This window comes from Zea mays, chromosome 1 (genome assembly GCF_902167145.1).
Source record: "Zea mays cultivar B73 chromosome 1, Zm-B73-REFERENCE-NAM-5.0, whole genome shotgun sequence".
Lineage (NCBI taxonomy): Eukaryota > Viridiplantae > Streptophyta > Magnoliopsida > Poales > Poaceae > Zea > Zea mays.
In genome coordinates this window covers 13756806-13773964 of record NC_050096.1, presented here as the reverse complement: position 1 = coordinate 13773964, position 17159 = coordinate 13756806, and the positions used below count along the sequence as shown (strand labels likewise).

The following is a 17159-nucleotide window of genomic DNA, read 5'->3' as shown; positions in this document are numbered from 1 at the left end:
TTACAGGAGGCGCCATCATTACCCTACCCCAAGCTAACTCAGGCTACGGGGAACAAGACCGGAGTCCCATCTGGCTCGCCCCGATAAACAAGTAATGATGGCGCCCCGCATGCTCCATGACGACGGTGGCTCTCAGCCCCCTTACAGAAGCAAGGAGACGTCAGCAAGGACTCGACAGCCCCAACAGCTGTCCTTCCACCAAGCTCCAGCGCTCCTCCGACGGCCACGACGCCACACGAACCGGGTGCCAAAACCTCTCCGGCTGCCATGACGACATGTACTTAGGGCGCTAGCTCTTCTCCGCTAGACACGTTAGCACACCGCTACACCCCCCATTGTACACCTGGATCCTCTCCTTACGCCTATAAAAGGAAGGTCCAGGGCCCTCTTACAGAGGGTTGGCCGCGCGGGGAAGGACGGGACGGCGCTCGCGCAAGCCTCTCGCTCCCTCCCGCGTGGACGCTTGTAACCCCCTACTGCAAGCGCACCCGACCTGGGCGCGGGACAAACACGAAGGCCACGGGTTTCCCCTTTTACGCCTGTCTCCTCCGGCTTCTTCCCCCCTTCGCGCTCCGTCTCGCGCCGACCCATCTGGGCTGGGGCACGCGGCGACAATTTACTCGTCGGTCCAGGGACCCCCAGGGTCGAAACGCCGACAGAACTAAAATTCAACTTCGCATCCATATTCTCATGAAAACTTTTCCAAAATCTGGGGGTAAACTGTGATCCTCTATCCAAAATGATCTTCTTCGGTACACCATGTAAAGACACAATCCGAGCCATATATAACTCTGCCAATTGAGATACCTTATAAGTAGTCTTGACCGGAATGAAATGAGCCACTTTGGTCAGTCTATCCATAATAACCCATATAGAATCATATCCTTTCGAGGTGCGTGGCAATCCAGTAATAAAATCCATACCAATCTCTTCCCACTTCCATTCGGGTATCTTTAATGGGTATAATAGTCCAGCTGGTCTTTGGTGTTCGGCCTTAACTCTTTGACACCCATCGCACATAGCCACATGTGCAGCCACATCTCTCTTCAGTCCACACCACCATTACTTCTGCTTCAAATCATGATACATCTTGGTACTCCCAGGATGAATTGAATAATCCGAGTCATGGGCTTCCTTTAAAATAGTCTCACGAAGGCTTTTAATCTCAGGAACACATATCCCGTCCTTGAACCATATGGTGCCTTGCTCATCTTCCGTGAATTCCGGACCTCGACCTTCAGTAATAAGATCCTTGATCTCTTGTATTTTAGCATCACCAATTTGTCCTTTGCGGATTTCTTGCTCCAAAGTAGGTTCCACATCAATAGTAACTCCTTCAGTGTGAGCAACTATCCCCAGGTTAAGTCTTCTGAAATCCTCAACAATCTCATCGGGTAGCTGGGCAACAACAACTGAATGAACATGCTCCTTTCGACTCAAGGCATCTACAACCAAATTTGCCTTGCCCGGGTGATAGTGAGTCTCCAAATCATAATCCCTAATAAGCTCCAACCAACGACGTTGCCTAAGGTTGAGATCCTTCTGAATGAATATATACTTCAAACACTTATGATCCGTGTACACTTGGCACTTGGTTCACATGATATAATGTCTGCAAATCTTAAGCGCATGCACTACGGCTGCCAGTTCTAAGTCTTGAGTGGGTAGTTCAATTCGTGTTTCCACAACTGACGAGACACGTAGGCAATCACATGTCCTTCTTGCATGAGCACACATCCCAAGCCTTGGCCACATGCATCACAATAAATATCAAATCCCTTCTGTAGATCTAGCATAACCAACACTAGGGCGACATCAATCTCTTCTTTAATTGATCAAAGCTTTCTTGGCACTTCTCGTCCCACTTAAACTCTCTTCCCTTCTCCATAAGTGAGGTCATGGGCTTAGCAATCTTAGAAAATCCTTCAATAAATCTCCGATAGTATCCTACAAGCCCCAAGATACTCTGAATCTCCGTAACTGTAGTGGGTATGCTCCACGCCACTATCTCCTTGACTTTAGCAGGATCCACTGATATCCCTCCATTAGAAATGATATGTCCAAGGAATGGCACCTCGCCAATCCAAAACTCGCATTTGCTATACTTGGCGTAGAGTTGATCATCCCTTAGCTTTTGTAGCACCAATCTCAGGTGTTCCTCATGATCACTTTCACTCTTAGAATAGATAAGAATATCGTCGATAAATACTACGACGAATATGTCCAAATACTCCATGAACACCTTATTCATCAAATTCATAAAATAAGCTGGTGCATTAGTTAATCCAAATGACATAACAATGAACTCATATAATCCATATCGGGTTGAGAAAGTTGTCTTGGGAATATCCGATGGCCTAATCTTCATTTGGTGAGATCAATCTTCGAGAATACCCTTGCACCTCTCATCTGATCAAATAAATCTTCAATGCAGGGTAATGGATACTTGTTCTTCATAGTGACACCATTAAGGGACCTTTAATCCACGCACATCCCTTGCAATCCATCTTTCTTCTGTACAAACAAAATCGATGCTCTCCAAGGTGAAGACTCTGACGAATGTACCCAGCCTCTTGCAACTCCGTTAAGTGCTTCTTGAGTTCTTTTAACTCTTCTACAAACATCCTATATGACCGTTTAGAAATAGGAGCAGTTCCAGGTAAGAGATCTATGACAAACTCAACTTCCGTATCTGGTGGCATCCCTGGTAACTCCTCTGGAAAGACATCCGGAAAATCCTCAACCACACGGATGTTGTCACCAACAAACTTACCATCAACTAAGAATGCCGCTAGTATTGTGGCGGTAGTTACTGCAATTCCAACTTCAAATCTTTCTCCTTTGGAACTGGTGAGTTCTATGGTTCCTTTAGCACAATGTATAAACTAACTTTGCCTTTCTTAACCATGACATACCAAGAATCACGTCTATAGTGCTCTCTTCTAACACTATAGGGGTAGCCCATCTGGGTTAGAAACACAGGGTACGAAAGAAAGGATTGTAGACGAGGCATGTTACTTTGGGGGATTTGTTAGCTAAGTATATTAGTGTGTCACCTACTAACGCTAATACATTACCTTATGGTGGTACATGCTAAGATGCCTGTCTATACTATTTCAATCAATCAAAGAAGCAAATCAGGCATTGATCATCAGAACAATCAACCAACATTTTTAATAGAGAAAATAATTTTAATTTCATCTTAGGTTCCCTATCTCTGAAAAAGTTCATAGTTGTAGGATTCCAAGGTGTGAAATCCATCTTGTCTTAGAGCAGAAAAGATAAGAGTAATCAGAGTATGATAGCAAAAGGTGAGACAGGATCAAGACAAGATGAGTATAGAAAGAATCAGAGTAAGATAAGTAGGTAAGGGTTTGTCCATTTCTATCTAGGTTTCGTCCTACAGTCAACATTTCCTCTGATACCACTTCTGTCACACCCGGTTTTAAGGGACAAAGCCGGGTGCATCTCATACATGCGCCAAAGAAGACAACATATATAATAACAGAGTGTATAGAGATAATGTCACAATATAATCAGAGTACTTAATACATAGCGGAAGTCTTACAAAATAAAAGATAAATATAACAGGATCTAGAATCCATCCTTGGTGCCAGAAAGTCAACTCGGAGACGATGACCTAGACCTCTCACGAACAAAGCGCAACAACCACCATGCGCCTCCTCCAGTGGTATCTGTTCTTGACCTGTGTGGGGGGGTGTGAGACAGCAAGGGTGAGCTCACACATGTTCATCGCTCAACAAGTTGTGGGGAATAATGTGACATGAACTCACCAAAGGTGGGAGTTCATGAAGTGTAAGGCTGATCAACAGTAGAGGTTAAAGGTAAGCATTGCTTTTATAAGTTGGTCAAAATTTTATTAGCAGTTACTAAGTGTAAGTAAATACCAAACCTTAAATAAAGTAATAGAACAAAATTAATAATAACCCATGCAATGCAAATGACAAAATTGAATTTAGGTTCCATAAATTAATCATCAGAGAGTCCTGAGCTGCTCATGACCGCGAGCTCGGCTAGTATACCAGTTTTACACTCTGCAGAGGTTGTACCCTTTACCCACAAGCCGTGTTTCCCATGTCGCCAGGGCTAGCTAGACCCTTAGACACTACCAAGGTGAATGGCTAGGGATCCACTACGAGGCCTTTACAAAGTTCCACTAGCTTCCGAAAACCCGCTACAGTTTATGGGAAGAGCACTTGCAAGAATCCCTCGTCTGACCGCCATCGCATCAAAATCAACCCGAGAACCTCCTTGCATGCAACTCCCCTACTGCCCTTGCCCCTTTCGGGTAAGGTAGTCTTCCACTAGCTTTCCTAATTAGTCAGCCAAGGGTTCCCATTCCTCCCTTGTGGCGGCACGTGTTTCTCAAGTTAAGCTCCATGTTCCAATTAACAATAATATAATGATCTTGACATGAACATAAATAAATAACATAATAACTGGAACATGGATATAATAAATGATTATCCCAAAACCATATAAAGCAATAGCAAAAACTACCCATATGATTCAGGGGCAAACAAGGTAATGAGATAAACAATCTAGGGTGACCTATTGGGTCCCATCAAAATTAAACCTATGCATGGTAAATGATTATAAAGAACATTATTGGGTAACAAAAGTGAATCAAGGGCACAACTTGCCTGGCACTTGAGATTCCAGGAACCAACTTGCTTTTCAGATGACACATGTCCTCGCGCTAGTCGTAACAATACAAACAAACATGGTATAGATAAAATTAACCTCACACCAAACATAAGAAAAATATATAACAATGATCTACGCGAAGCTACGAGACTAACGCAACTTGAACGAGTCAATTCGGAATTAAAATGGGGAAGTTATGAATTTCCTAAGGTTTTATGTATTTGATATAAGATTAGTTAGGAAATAAATTTTAATGTGACTTTCATATGAAAATAGTGGTACTATCTGATAAACAATAATATTATAAAATTATAGGAACCAAAATGGGTCAATTTGAACCTAATATGAATTTTCTAGGAATTTAATATGTTTCTGCAATTAATTTAAACTGAAAAACCATTTTCTAAATGAATTTCCTGGTTTTAATAGGTGTCTGGACTATGCGCTAAATAAACAGAAGTGCAGGGGCGAAAAAATAAGTAATCCATAGACTCAGCCAAACCCTACAGTGGACGGCGGGTTGATTCAGATATTTCACGGGGTCTTTTACGCAAAATGCCCAGGTCGAAGGGGTATGGGCCAATCGTGGCCGTTCGATCAATGGTGGGCGGTATGAATTAGATCCATAGACGTCAGAACCTGTAATTCTACGCGAACCCTTGGATTACCGATCAAGGGCCAGAATCTGCCCACGACAACCTCCAATCCGACCCGTTCGCCAAAGATCCAGCGGTGGACAACCCACATCTAATCCTCGCCGTGTATAACCCATCCAACGCGCCAAAGATCATCTTCCTCCTATCGCTTAGGTCTAGGACGACCGCGCGTCACACAGCATCCGTATGGCCTCCGATGAACTGCACGGTCGCGCAAGCGAGGACCGCCGGGTAAACACCGAGGGGGAGCCCGGCCACGATTCCGCCACCACTGGAGTTAGGCGATGAGCTTGCCCAGGACGCACGACCGAGATCCACGAAGAGTTCGCGCAGAAAATACATTACATCCATGTGCAGGGTGTTCTGACCTTGCAATGAAGCTCGACGAAGATTCCGTGGGCGCGGTTCGGTGAAGCGATGCTCCGACGTGTTCGTCGAGTTGGACGGTACCCAGCCCGCGGCATGAGGTGGATCGTGGGCAGGATTCAATAGCTCCGATGAGCAATCCCCGTTCCACGTGATGGCGCCTCTCCGCCATGGTTCCTGGACCCCAGCGAGCACACACTTGACCCCCGGTCGCCAAACCTCAACAGCGAGCACCCAGATACTATCCTTAGGACGCGACGGGGCTTCTAAGCTCGATTCAATGGCAGCCTCACGAGCACCTCCCTCTCTTCCTCACGGCCCGCACGAACGGCCACCCAGGCGGGGTCAACCGCGGCTGATAGGTTCGATTCCCCCCCGGTGCGCGGAGAGAAAGAGGGGGAGGGCGCAGTGTAGCTTTATCCTACCGCGAGCAACGATTTGGCGAGGCTACCGGCGAGATTCACGGCGGCATCCTGGATTCCCCGCGACTTGTTGCCGCGGTCAACCAATCTCGGTGAAAGACGATTCTGTCGATTGGGGCCCATACGTCAGTGCAACGGACGCAGAGTGAAGCGGCAAGAGGGGTTGGCCGGTCGGGCCCGCGTGGCAGACGCGGAATCAAGAGGTGGGCTGGCGCGAGATCAGGCTCAGAATGGGCCAAAAACAGTTATTCCAGCCCAACAGGCTTTTTTTCCTTTTCTTTTTGATCTCTCCGTTTTCTGATTTCTTTTTCCTCTTTATTTTTAGAATTCACATTTGAATTTAAATTTTTGTTATGAGATTCACCATTGATCAAAATGTACCAATTCAAATATTAATGGAAGGGGAAATATATTCTTATTTATGTATTTATTTTATCTCATTTGCATAGTATTCTCTTTTTTTTCTCCAATCTCAAATTATAAATTTCCTTTAGAACTTAAATTCCACTTTTGGGCTTTTTTTCTTAATATATTTCTTGTCATATTTTTTTGTTGTCACAACATGCACACAACATGAAAACCCAGCATGATGCATATTTTGGTAGCATATATCTTAATAGTTATTTGTTTTTTTAAAATATGGTGTTCATATGTGATGGTACATAAAGGTCAAACTCACATAAAGAGTATTTTTTTCTCCATTTATATTATTTCTAACAAATTGCAAATTGGGTATTACAGGAAGGCACACAACGTTACAAGGGACAGACTCTCAAGCTCATACGCTCAGGCTTACACACTCAATACAACATACACACAGTGGAGGTAGGGTATTACGCTCTGGCGGCCTGAACCACTATAATCCCTTGCGTGCTCTTGTGTTCATCCCGAATCCACCTAACAGGCAAATCGCTTAGGCCCCCTCCTCATCTTAGGATTAGGGCGGGTGCATTCCGCCACCCAGCCGGAGAATTTTCTCTCCGACAAGCATGATCGAGCTAGCATAGTACAATTAGTCCTTAAATTCAGTCCTGATGGGTCTGTGCAACGTTGGGAGTATTCTGCTTCAGTTGCACGAACTGAAATGTGTCGGTTGATAGCTAGAGAAGATCTACCTTTATGTTTTGTTGAGTCTGATGCTTTTCATGAGTATATCACCCATGTGCATAATCCTAGGTTTATTAGGTCTTCTAGGCAAACAATTGCTAGAGATTTAATTAAACATTACAATGGATGAATGGAGAGTCTAATTGAAACTTTAAAATCCTTAGTATCTTCTGTGGCACTCACTTCTGATATTTGGTCTGGTAAAGCCAAAGAAGATTACAATAGTGTTGTTGCTCATTATGTGAATTTTGATTGGGGTTTGGAAAAAAGGTTGCTTGGTCTAAGACCTATTGAGTCTGCACATACTGGTTCCAGTATTGCTGAACATGTTTCCATGGTTATAGATGATTATGGCATATCAGATAAATTTTTTGCAATTACATTAGACAATGCTTCATCAAACAAAACTATCATGTCCCTTCTTCAACCTATGTTCACTAGTTACCTTGACTTTGGTAGCACTCAACAATTTGACTTAGATGATGGTGAAGATTCGAGTTCTATTTTTTGCATCAACGATGTGCATGCCACATTATTAATCTTAGGGTTGATTTGATGATAAGGGGATCCCGAGAGGATTGAAGGGGATTGACGGGGAAATAAACTAATTTCCCCCTCAATCCCCTCCGATCCTCCCGGGATCCCGGGTCACCAAATCAGCTCTTATTGTTAAATCTGGTTTGAAGCGCACGAAGCCTTATCTTAATGACTTTAGAACTGCTATTACTTTCTTGAATACTTCCAATCAATGTATTGCTGCATACAAAATGGTCTATTTGAGTCAAGGTGTTCGCCCTCGTAAGTTTGGTGTTGACATGGATGTTAGATGGAACTCTACTTACTTGATGCTTAAGCATGTTGTTCCATACAGAAGCACATTTTCTATCTTTATCCAAAGTAATCATCCATTGAGTCCAGATGGTTCTCCTTTGTTAACAGATGATCATTGGTACATTGCTGATAAGGTGTTGTCTTTTCTTGAACTATTTTATGATTCAACTGTTGCACTGTCCGGTGTTTACTACCCCACATCTCCATTAATGTTGCATCATATACTAAAAATTGGTAGACATCTAAATGCTTTTGAGAGTGATCATCTGCTTAGGGAAGCCATTATTCCTATGAAACCAAGTTTCTAAAATACAAAAGGAAAATACCCATTCTTTATGCATTTGCTTTCATTTTGGATCCAAGAGCAAAGATGAGGGGGTTTCATAAACTTCTACAGTTGTCTAGTCTAACTGATACTGATTACTCTAGATTTCCACAATCTATTCATACTAAGTTAACAAAGACATTTTAGTTGTATGAATGCAAATATGGTGACACACTCTTGCGTGGACAACATGTACTAGCAAGTGGAGGTGAGTCTAAGGCAAAAGAGGCATGTGATAATATTTATGGGGACGATGATATTGTGGGTGGACAACATGTACTAGCAAGTAGTTCTACTCATATTGCATTTACTGCAGCATCCATCTCTGAACTGTCTTCATATACCTAGACAGTGATACTCTCACCCAATTTGGTGTAGACTTTAACATTCTTAATTGGTGGCAGAGGCATAAGCTTACTTATCCTATTCTTGTTGTTCTTGCTAAAGATGTTTTGACTGTTCCTGCTTCTACCATATCTTCAGAATCTACCTTTAGTCTTGCTGGTAGGGTGCTCGAGGAGCGATGACGACGACTAACAACAGATATGGTTGAGGTCTTATCCCGTATCAAGGATTGGGAACTAGCAGACAAGCATATGCAGAATAGTGTCGAAAACGATACAAAGGAACTTGAAGCAACCTATGAGAACATGTACCTGGATGTTGAAGACAGAGACAAGGACAAAGATAGAGAATCAAGACCTTGAAGAGGTTGAGTTAGTAGTTGTCTGCCTGGCTGTACCTTTTCATTGTGGTTGTTTACTTCATTGTAGCTGTTTACTTATCTATTGATGTAATGAACTACTATGAACACTTGAATATTTAGGAGCTGGATGTACCCTTTTCCTTCCTATGATTTTCTTACGAGGTGTGAGTTTTTACATAGTAAGGTTTTTAATGAGACAACATTGCACTAACGGCTCCAATAATATTTCACTTAACTTTCTATTTGAGTTGGCATGTGCATGTGTGTAATTGTAATTGTGAATTATTGTCCATATTATCAGCTAAGAAATTGCTGTACAGATTTTCCAGATTTTACTTGTTTTATGTTTTGTATGGAACCGGGTTCATGAGCGGCCCGACCTGGTTAGCCCACTGGGCTGTAAGCCCGACACGACCCGTTTAAGAGTTGTCGTGCCGTGCTTGGGCTCTCACCGGAGCCCGTGGGCGAGCACGACACGGCCCGTCCCAGTACATGATGCGCAAGGACACATGCCGGGGTGTACTGTTCGTGTCGGGCCAAATCGGACCCGTATCGGGTTAGTTCGGCACGCGTGTTTGGACGTGTATATATAGACACTCGTGTCCTTGCGCATCATGTCCCATCATACTACCAAAAGCAAGTGCTGCCACCATGCATACCGATCGAGATAAAAGGCGGGCATTAGTGTTTAAGTGGTGTTAGGGGGCCGGCACGCACACCCTCTGCACTTTTAACCAGAAACGAAACGAAAAAGATAGAGCGGAGATTATTTGGCCGCCTTTGGGCGTGCAGTGCAGTGCAGGCGCAGCATTGTACGTACGAACGTACGTACTACGCATCTGCTGCTGCATGCCGGTGGCACGTTTCTGTTGCCGATGCACTTGCTGCTGGTCCTGCGTCGATCGTCTCTAGCTCTGGTCGAGGCCAAGGAGAGAGGCATCTAATGATGATGATGATGATGATGGTCGTCGGATCAGTTGTGGTGGCGGAGGTTGTTCACAGGGCAAAGCGGGGTTTAGGTCCACCAACTGGTGGTTACCAGACTAATACAGCTGAACGGATACCCCCGGCCCGTCGTCACCTAATCTTGCCCATTCGTCTCGCCCAGCAATCAACTGAGTGAATCACCTGGAGTTGGCAACTTGCGGGGCCTTTTCGGGTAAAAATACACCAGGCAAAGGCAGATACGCGAGCGAGAGGAACTAACTTTCTGTCCGGCAAGTACGTGAACTCGGCAACTACTAGCGCGGTTCTTGTGCTGGAACTGGAAGAGAAGACCACTGCTGCTGAGTCGTTGTTTGTTTGCTACAGCTTCACGAGCTGCTGCGAACTGTTTTCTTTTTCACGCACAGGTGATGTTCCTTTTTATATATATACTCTCTCATAGGAATACATATCTCTAGTTTCTCTCTTCCAGTCATACACAAAGTTATTGAAAAAATATATTCTACCAAACATTTTTTTTAGAAAAAAAAACAGTTCACTTTCAACGAGAAAGGTACCCGTGCGTGAATCTGTTTAAAATACATAGCTTCACGAGTAAAGCTAAGCTAGCCTGAAAGTGAAATGGCACCGGCGTTTTCAAGAAGCGTAAAAACTAAGAAATTTTAACGGCTTCTGCTTTCCTCGGGTCCTCAGTGGAGAAAAACAAAAGCTCCGATCCGCCGATATGGCGCCTATCTGATCTTGACCTAAAAGTTTAGGCCGCCATATTTAGGACCGTCTGAAGAAATGGGCAAGACATAGGCAGTCTAAAAATAGGAGCCCGAAGCAAGACTTGACACGAAAAATGGGTCAAACTGACACAACCCTAAATATAGAGTTATGTCGTGCTATACTTCAAATTTAGACATGATGCGCAGCATGATACATCATGACTAGATGGATCGTGTTTGGGTTGACACGACACGAAGTGAAAAAACTATCTTTTATTAGATTGTTCTTTCTTATTCCAATAATGCTGATCTTTTTCAAAAAAGTTATAGAAAACATTGATACTTATATTTATCTTAGTGTAATATAAGTTTTTTTTAATTAAGAACGTATATATGTAGCAATTTTGAGTCACGTGGCTATTCATAGCAACCTATTTTTAAAGGCTCACTCTTTCTCGTATGATTTTTTTAGTGTATAGCAAAGTTAGATAGTGTTTAGACGGGTACGACACAAGCATTAACCGTCGTGCTTTAGGACTGGACCGGACCTAGATTTTGATATTTGGGCATAACACAGCGTAGCCTGAAATTATTTCATGTCATGCCGGACCGAAAGAATTTGGCTCGAAGTATGGTGGACCTCGATCGCTCGTGAAAACAAAAACAACAAATAATGGAAACTAAAGACAAGCATGGGAGCAAATCTACCAAATCACAAGCATTTACATGATATTAAACCTACTTGCGACATGAATCTTTTTATATATGTATACTAAGATCAAATTTTCACAACCTTCGACGTTCATCAGAAGGAGTAGATGAGCACCCGATCTGATCTAGGGCACGTGCTGTGGATGATAGCCTGAAATTATTTCATGTCATGCCGGACCGAAAGAATTTGGCTCGAAGTATGATGGACCTCGATCGCTCGTGAAAACAAAAACAACAAATGGAAACTAAAGACAAGCATGGAAGCAAATCACAAGCATTTACATGATATTAAAACTCCTTGCGACATGAATCTTTTTATATATGTATACTAAGATCAAATTTTCACAACCTTCGACGTTCATCAAAAGGAGTAGATGAGCACCCGATCTGATCCTAGGGCACGTGCTGTGTGTGGATGATAGAATCATTAGGCATGCGAACAGTCCTAGATAGAATTGAGGGCTGCGATTGGGCGTCATCCAAGTGAAAGGATCCCAGCCGTCCAATCTCCTACTCCCGGAGCGTGCAGCAGCCAGTGAAAAAAAAAATCATACGTGAGAAAATGGTGAGAAAAGAGGTGGAGAGAGGAATAAGCGAGAGGAAACAAACAAACAAACAAAAACGGTGGTGGGGTTTCTGTTTCTTTAAGATTTATAGGAAGATAGTGTTAGGCAGCCCTTATTGGTGGGCAGGAGTATATTATTGCTCGAGGTAGGAGGAGAGCCAGGGGTTGTTAGAACAAGTCCAGTCTAGAGAGGGAGCGAACCAAAAGGGAGAAATAACAAAAAAAGAATAGAGACACACACACACAGCTCTGTTCTTCTTATTCCAATCCTCTCTCATCTTGCTGGTTCATCCTTGGGATCGGCTCTGTCGTCCCCTAGCTAGTTCGTTCGGTGCTGTGGTTTCTGCCGCTGTATCCAAGAACTCTTGCTCTTGCTGAGTCTGGGACTTCAGTTCCTCGCAGAGGTATAGTATAAGCCTTGTTGTCTTTGTCAAGCAATAGCTTAAACTATCCTTTGCGTCTTAATCTGAACAACATATGCCGGAGATGGGATGGATTCTTGGTTTCTACGTACTCCCTCCCTGCTTGTTGAGCTTTCGGTTTCTAGTTAGCTCCGTGTGTTTGGTGGTGGGTGCACCAGCAGCTGAAATAGGTTGCTTCTCGTTTTGCCTTAGTCAAGGCTCTTTGAAATCCGACCGAATTTTCTCGGGAGCTAGTTCTTCCTGGCTGGGATTTCTGGCCGGGTGCCGAATTTTAGGATTCGTTTCCTTTCACAGCCCACCAATTTGGACTTCTGGTTTTGCTCCAGTTAGGTGATGCCTTCACCCAAAACAACTTGAAGGCTTGCTATGTCCCAGGTAGCTATATATCTCAAAAGTTTTGGTGGCAGTCTTCGAGGAAGTGGAGTCATCTCAAGTTTTTATCGATCGTCCCAGGTAGAGATACCTTAAATTTTTATTGGATCCACTCTTTGGGGGGTTCTTTTTTTGTGCTGATTTTCTTCAGGTTTCGCTCGCCCAGTATCAGACATATTCTTCACCTCTTTTGCAGTCTCTTGTCTGAATTTGCTGTTATTATTTGCATGGGAGGTTTTGCTTCTGATTCAATTGCCAATGTTTCAAGCAACTATTCTTTTGTTTTTCTTCTCTCTCCAATTACACGCAGCACAGCCGAATTCCTAATACTTTGGAATCTCTGCAATTTTTTCATCTTCTTTTGCAGCCAGGCTTTACATATCTTGGGTGCCGCACACAGTATCTATGCACCTTTGACAACACCAATCTGATTCTGATGACAACAACAGCCACTATCTCCCGTCATCCTTGCATCGATCTGTCAGCTGGCGTCGCCTCGTGCTTCTGAAGACGATGGCCACATTCTTCTCCACTTCCACGAACCAGAGGGACCTCGCCGGAGGCGGCGGCGACATGTCGTCGTTCCACCACTACGCCTACTCGGACCCACCAGCCGGCGGCCTCATGCCTTTCCCCGCCACCATCGTGTCGTCGGAAGGCCACGTCGCGCACGGCGGTGACGACGGCGGCAGGGGCGCGTTCGTGGACGTGAACGCGAGGGACGGGCCGACGGGCGGCGCCGAGATGGGCCTGCAGACGCAGCTGCTCATGGCGAACGCCGCGTCGGCGGTGCAGCACCAGGGGCTGTCGCTTAGCCTTGGCACGCAGGGGGTGCCGGTGTCTCTTTACCAGTACCGCCAGGCGGAGGCAGGCATGGCCGCCGCCGCCTTTCTAAGCCCGAACCAGGCGTCGGTGGCGGCGACCAGGAGCGCGCAGAGCATCTACGTCCAGAACTCCAGGTACCTCAAGGCCGCGAGGGAGCTGCTGGACGAGGTGGTCAACGTCCAGGACGCGATCAAGCGGAAGGGGGACAAGAGCCAGCAGGGCAAGGATTCCGGCGGCGGCGGCGGTGGCGGCGAGGGCAAGGACGCCGAGACGAGCGACGAGAAGGCTGGCGAGCACGAGGGGAACTCCTCCGCGCCGGAGCTGTCGCCGTCGGAGAGGCAGGACCTCCAGAACAAAGTGTCGGCACTGATGGCGCTGCTGGATCAGGTAAAAAAAAATCACCACCGAGTTCATGTATTCCCTCCCTCCATGTTTACGTTACGTGCATGCTGTTGTATTGCTGCGACTGCAAGTGAGAAACACCAACGCAAACATAGACTATAATTTGTTCGTTGGGATGACAAGAGCTTGACGTAAACGGGAGGGTAATCTTGGTGGCCATGGCAGGTGGACCGCAAGTACAGGCACTACCACCACCAGATGCAGATGGTGATGTCGTCCTTCGACGCGGTGGCCGGCGCCGGCGCGGCGAGGCCGTACACGGCGCTGGCGCTGCAGACCATCTCGCGGCACTTCCGGTCGCTGCGCGACGCCGTCGGCGCGCAGGTGCAGTCGCTGCGGCGGAGCCTGGGCGAGAAGGACGGGTCCGCGCAGGGAGGCGGGCTGCCCCGGCTGCGCTACATCGACCAGCAGCTGCGGCAGCAGCGCGCCATGCAGCAGTTCGGCATGATGCAGCAGCCGCAGCACGCCTGGCGCCCGCAGCGCGGCCTCCCGGAGTCCGCCGTCTCCGTGCTCCGCGCCTGGCTCTTCGAGCATTTCCTCCACCCGTAAGGCCGCGTAACAACCTACACTACACCACACCTTCTTCTCCATCGATCCAGTGCTCGTCGCTCCATGATTTAATCCGTGGCACGCACGGCATATACAGGTACCCGAAAGATTCCGAGAAGCTGATGCTCGCTAGGCAAACAGGCTTGTCTAGGGGTCAGGTGAGCTGATTAAGGGATTCGTCACGCACGAACTGATGGGTCGATCTCCTTCGATCTACGACATGGCCATGGATGGCCCTTGGTCCGTCCTTGCTAATACGGATAAGAGCTGCTGCGTGGGTTTTATGCAGGTGTCCAACTGGTTCATCAACGCGCGCGTTCGACTGTGGAAGCCGATGATCGAGGAGATGTACAGGGAAGAGTTCGGGGCGGAGATGGACTCGCACTCGTCGTCGGAGAACGCGGCGGGCAACAAGGGCAAGGACGAGGCGATATCCTCGGAGGACCACGAGGAGTTCCAGAGCCCGTCGAGCGCCGCCGCGGCCGCAGTGCCACTGCCAGGCCACCTCAGCGCGTTCAAGTCGGAGGCGATCGGTGTCATGGACGCCGCCGGCATTGGAGCGAGCTCCAGCCTCGACGGCGCCGTCATCGGCCCGTACGCGACGAGCCTCAACCTCGGCGGCGGCGGCGGCATCCTGCAGGAGGCCCTCGCGCACCACCACCACCACCACGGCGGCGCCGACGCGAGGTTCGTGCAGGCGTACGGCGACATGGCCGGCTTCGGCGGCTACGACGGCGGCAGCGTGTCGCTGACTCTGGGCCTGCAGCACTGCAACGAGGCCGGCGCCGGAGCCGGCCCCGCTGAGCCGCAGGCCCTCCTGTACGGCAGCGCCGGCGACTTCGACTTCATCAGCGGCTCCGAGGACAGGCAGCGGTTCGGGTCGTCGCAGCTGCTGCACGATTTTGTGGCGTGAGCGGCTGGACTGGACGTCGTTGGGGAATAACGTGCGCGGACGGCGTCAGAAGCCTGGGATGGCCGGCCGGCGCCGCCGCGGGTATACCTACCAACCATATGATGGCCGTACGTCATGGTACATGGTCTCAAATTAACCAGCAAGGTTAAGCATGCATATATATACATACACATATATATATAAGGTGTGGTAAGTGAGGTAGCATAAGCAGGGTAAGCAGCTGTATATGATATGAGGTGTGGTATAAAGTAAGTGTAGGGATTATTATTGGTATTATTTTTGGTAGCTTGAAGATTCGTCTAATGATGATTCAAGTCCGGCCAGATATGGTGTGGTGTTGTTGGACCTCAAGTGAGTCCATGTACACACAAATGTTTCATGTTTTGTACTGTACCAGTTGTTCAGTTCAGCGCTAACAACAACGCAGAAACATTAAGCATACTACTCTGCTTTTCTATACATATATAAACTCATGATTTGAACCTTATTGTGACATCTGATCTGAGACAGATATGGCAGAGAGGCCAGCAATCTTTTTTTGTTGTTGCATATCCACAGTTAACGTTGTAAGCATGTACGCAAACGTTCTGAATCGTGCACATTTTATATCCTTCGCAGTTCCATTTACAACGGTAACACATCGTATATTTCCGGTGCTCTACCATCAACTAATACAACTATACATTACTTTTATAATTTATAATTTGTTTTTCATAGCATATAATTTCTTTGTCCTTGTCTGACTATAGAAATAGTTATAAAATCTCTACTATATAAAGCACCAATTTTCACGCTTTCCAACTTCGTCGTACCCCGTATTTAGGGCTTATTCATTTTGCTCTCGATCCATGTAGATTGGATGGGATTGGATGAGTTTCATTCCCAAACAAGTCAAAATCATTCATATTTTTTCCAATCACATCCAATTCATATGGAATAGGAATAACCATGATTTTTGGCTCCAAACCCACATGCACACTCATCTAGTCAGTAAATCACATATATATTTATATTTTATACTCTATACTTATAAATAGAAATTGTATCAACATACAGACACTTTACTAGTATTAATTATCTTTATGCCGACATAAACCAAATTTTATCGGATTCATGGTTTTGTTTAACGAGAATTATATTCTTGAAATTGAAAATTCCAAATTGTGTCTACAAAAATTGTAACAAGCTAAAACTATAATTTTAATATAAAATATATACAATAATCATATTTATGAAAGTGTCGTTGTTTTGACTCCACAAGAAGTATATTTGTATGTTATGAAGGGGCTTGTGATATCGATATCCCGATTGCCTTACCCGAAGCAAGTTAAAGATGGTTTTTAGACTGGTTCAGAGAGAGCTCCTACGTCCAGTATGTTGTTGAAGTCTTAGTTACTAGTTTTGTTGTGTTACAAGGTGGAGTGCTAGACTCTTGTGCTTGTTTAAGGAGTATACAAACTGAATTTATCTACCTTTATAGTGTCCCTTTACATAGCTGAGGGAACGAATGACAATAGTTACATGAAGATTTTGATGGGTTATGTCATTCTCTGCCTTGGACATAAGCGTTCTCTGGCGCTCTTTGGAGGTTCATCATGGCAAACATTCCTGCCCCATCATTCTTGAGTTCATCAGACCGTTGGGGTAGTTGGTCACTGTAGGTA

General features: G+C 45.7%; 1 protein-coding gene across 5 annotated transcripts; it reads left to right on the top strand.

Annotated features, from left to right (window-relative positions):
• Positions 1-12059: 12059 nt before the first annotated feature.
• LOC100280342 (uncharacterized) lies at positions 12060-15982 on the top strand. 5 transcript variants are annotated; one of them, XM_023302018.2, is made up of 6 exons: positions 12060-12416; positions 12761-12887; positions 13174-14018; positions 14199-14578; positions 14680-14740; positions 14872-15982. In XM_023302018.2, exons 3-6 carry the CDS (start codon positions 13320-13322, stop codon positions 15493-15495), a joined length of 1764 nt encoding a protein of 587 aa, XP_023157786.1. In that variant the 5' UTR covers positions 12060-12416; positions 12761-12887; positions 13174-13319; the 3' UTR covers positions 15496-15982. The 5 variants fall into 5 exon arrangements, with proteins under 5 accessions (XP_023157786.1, XP_023157783.1, XP_023157785.1 ...); XM_023302015.2 differs by lacking the exon at positions 12761-12887; XM_023302017.2 differs by having other exon boundaries at positions 12060-12887.
• Positions 15983-17159: the final 1177 nt, after the last annotated feature.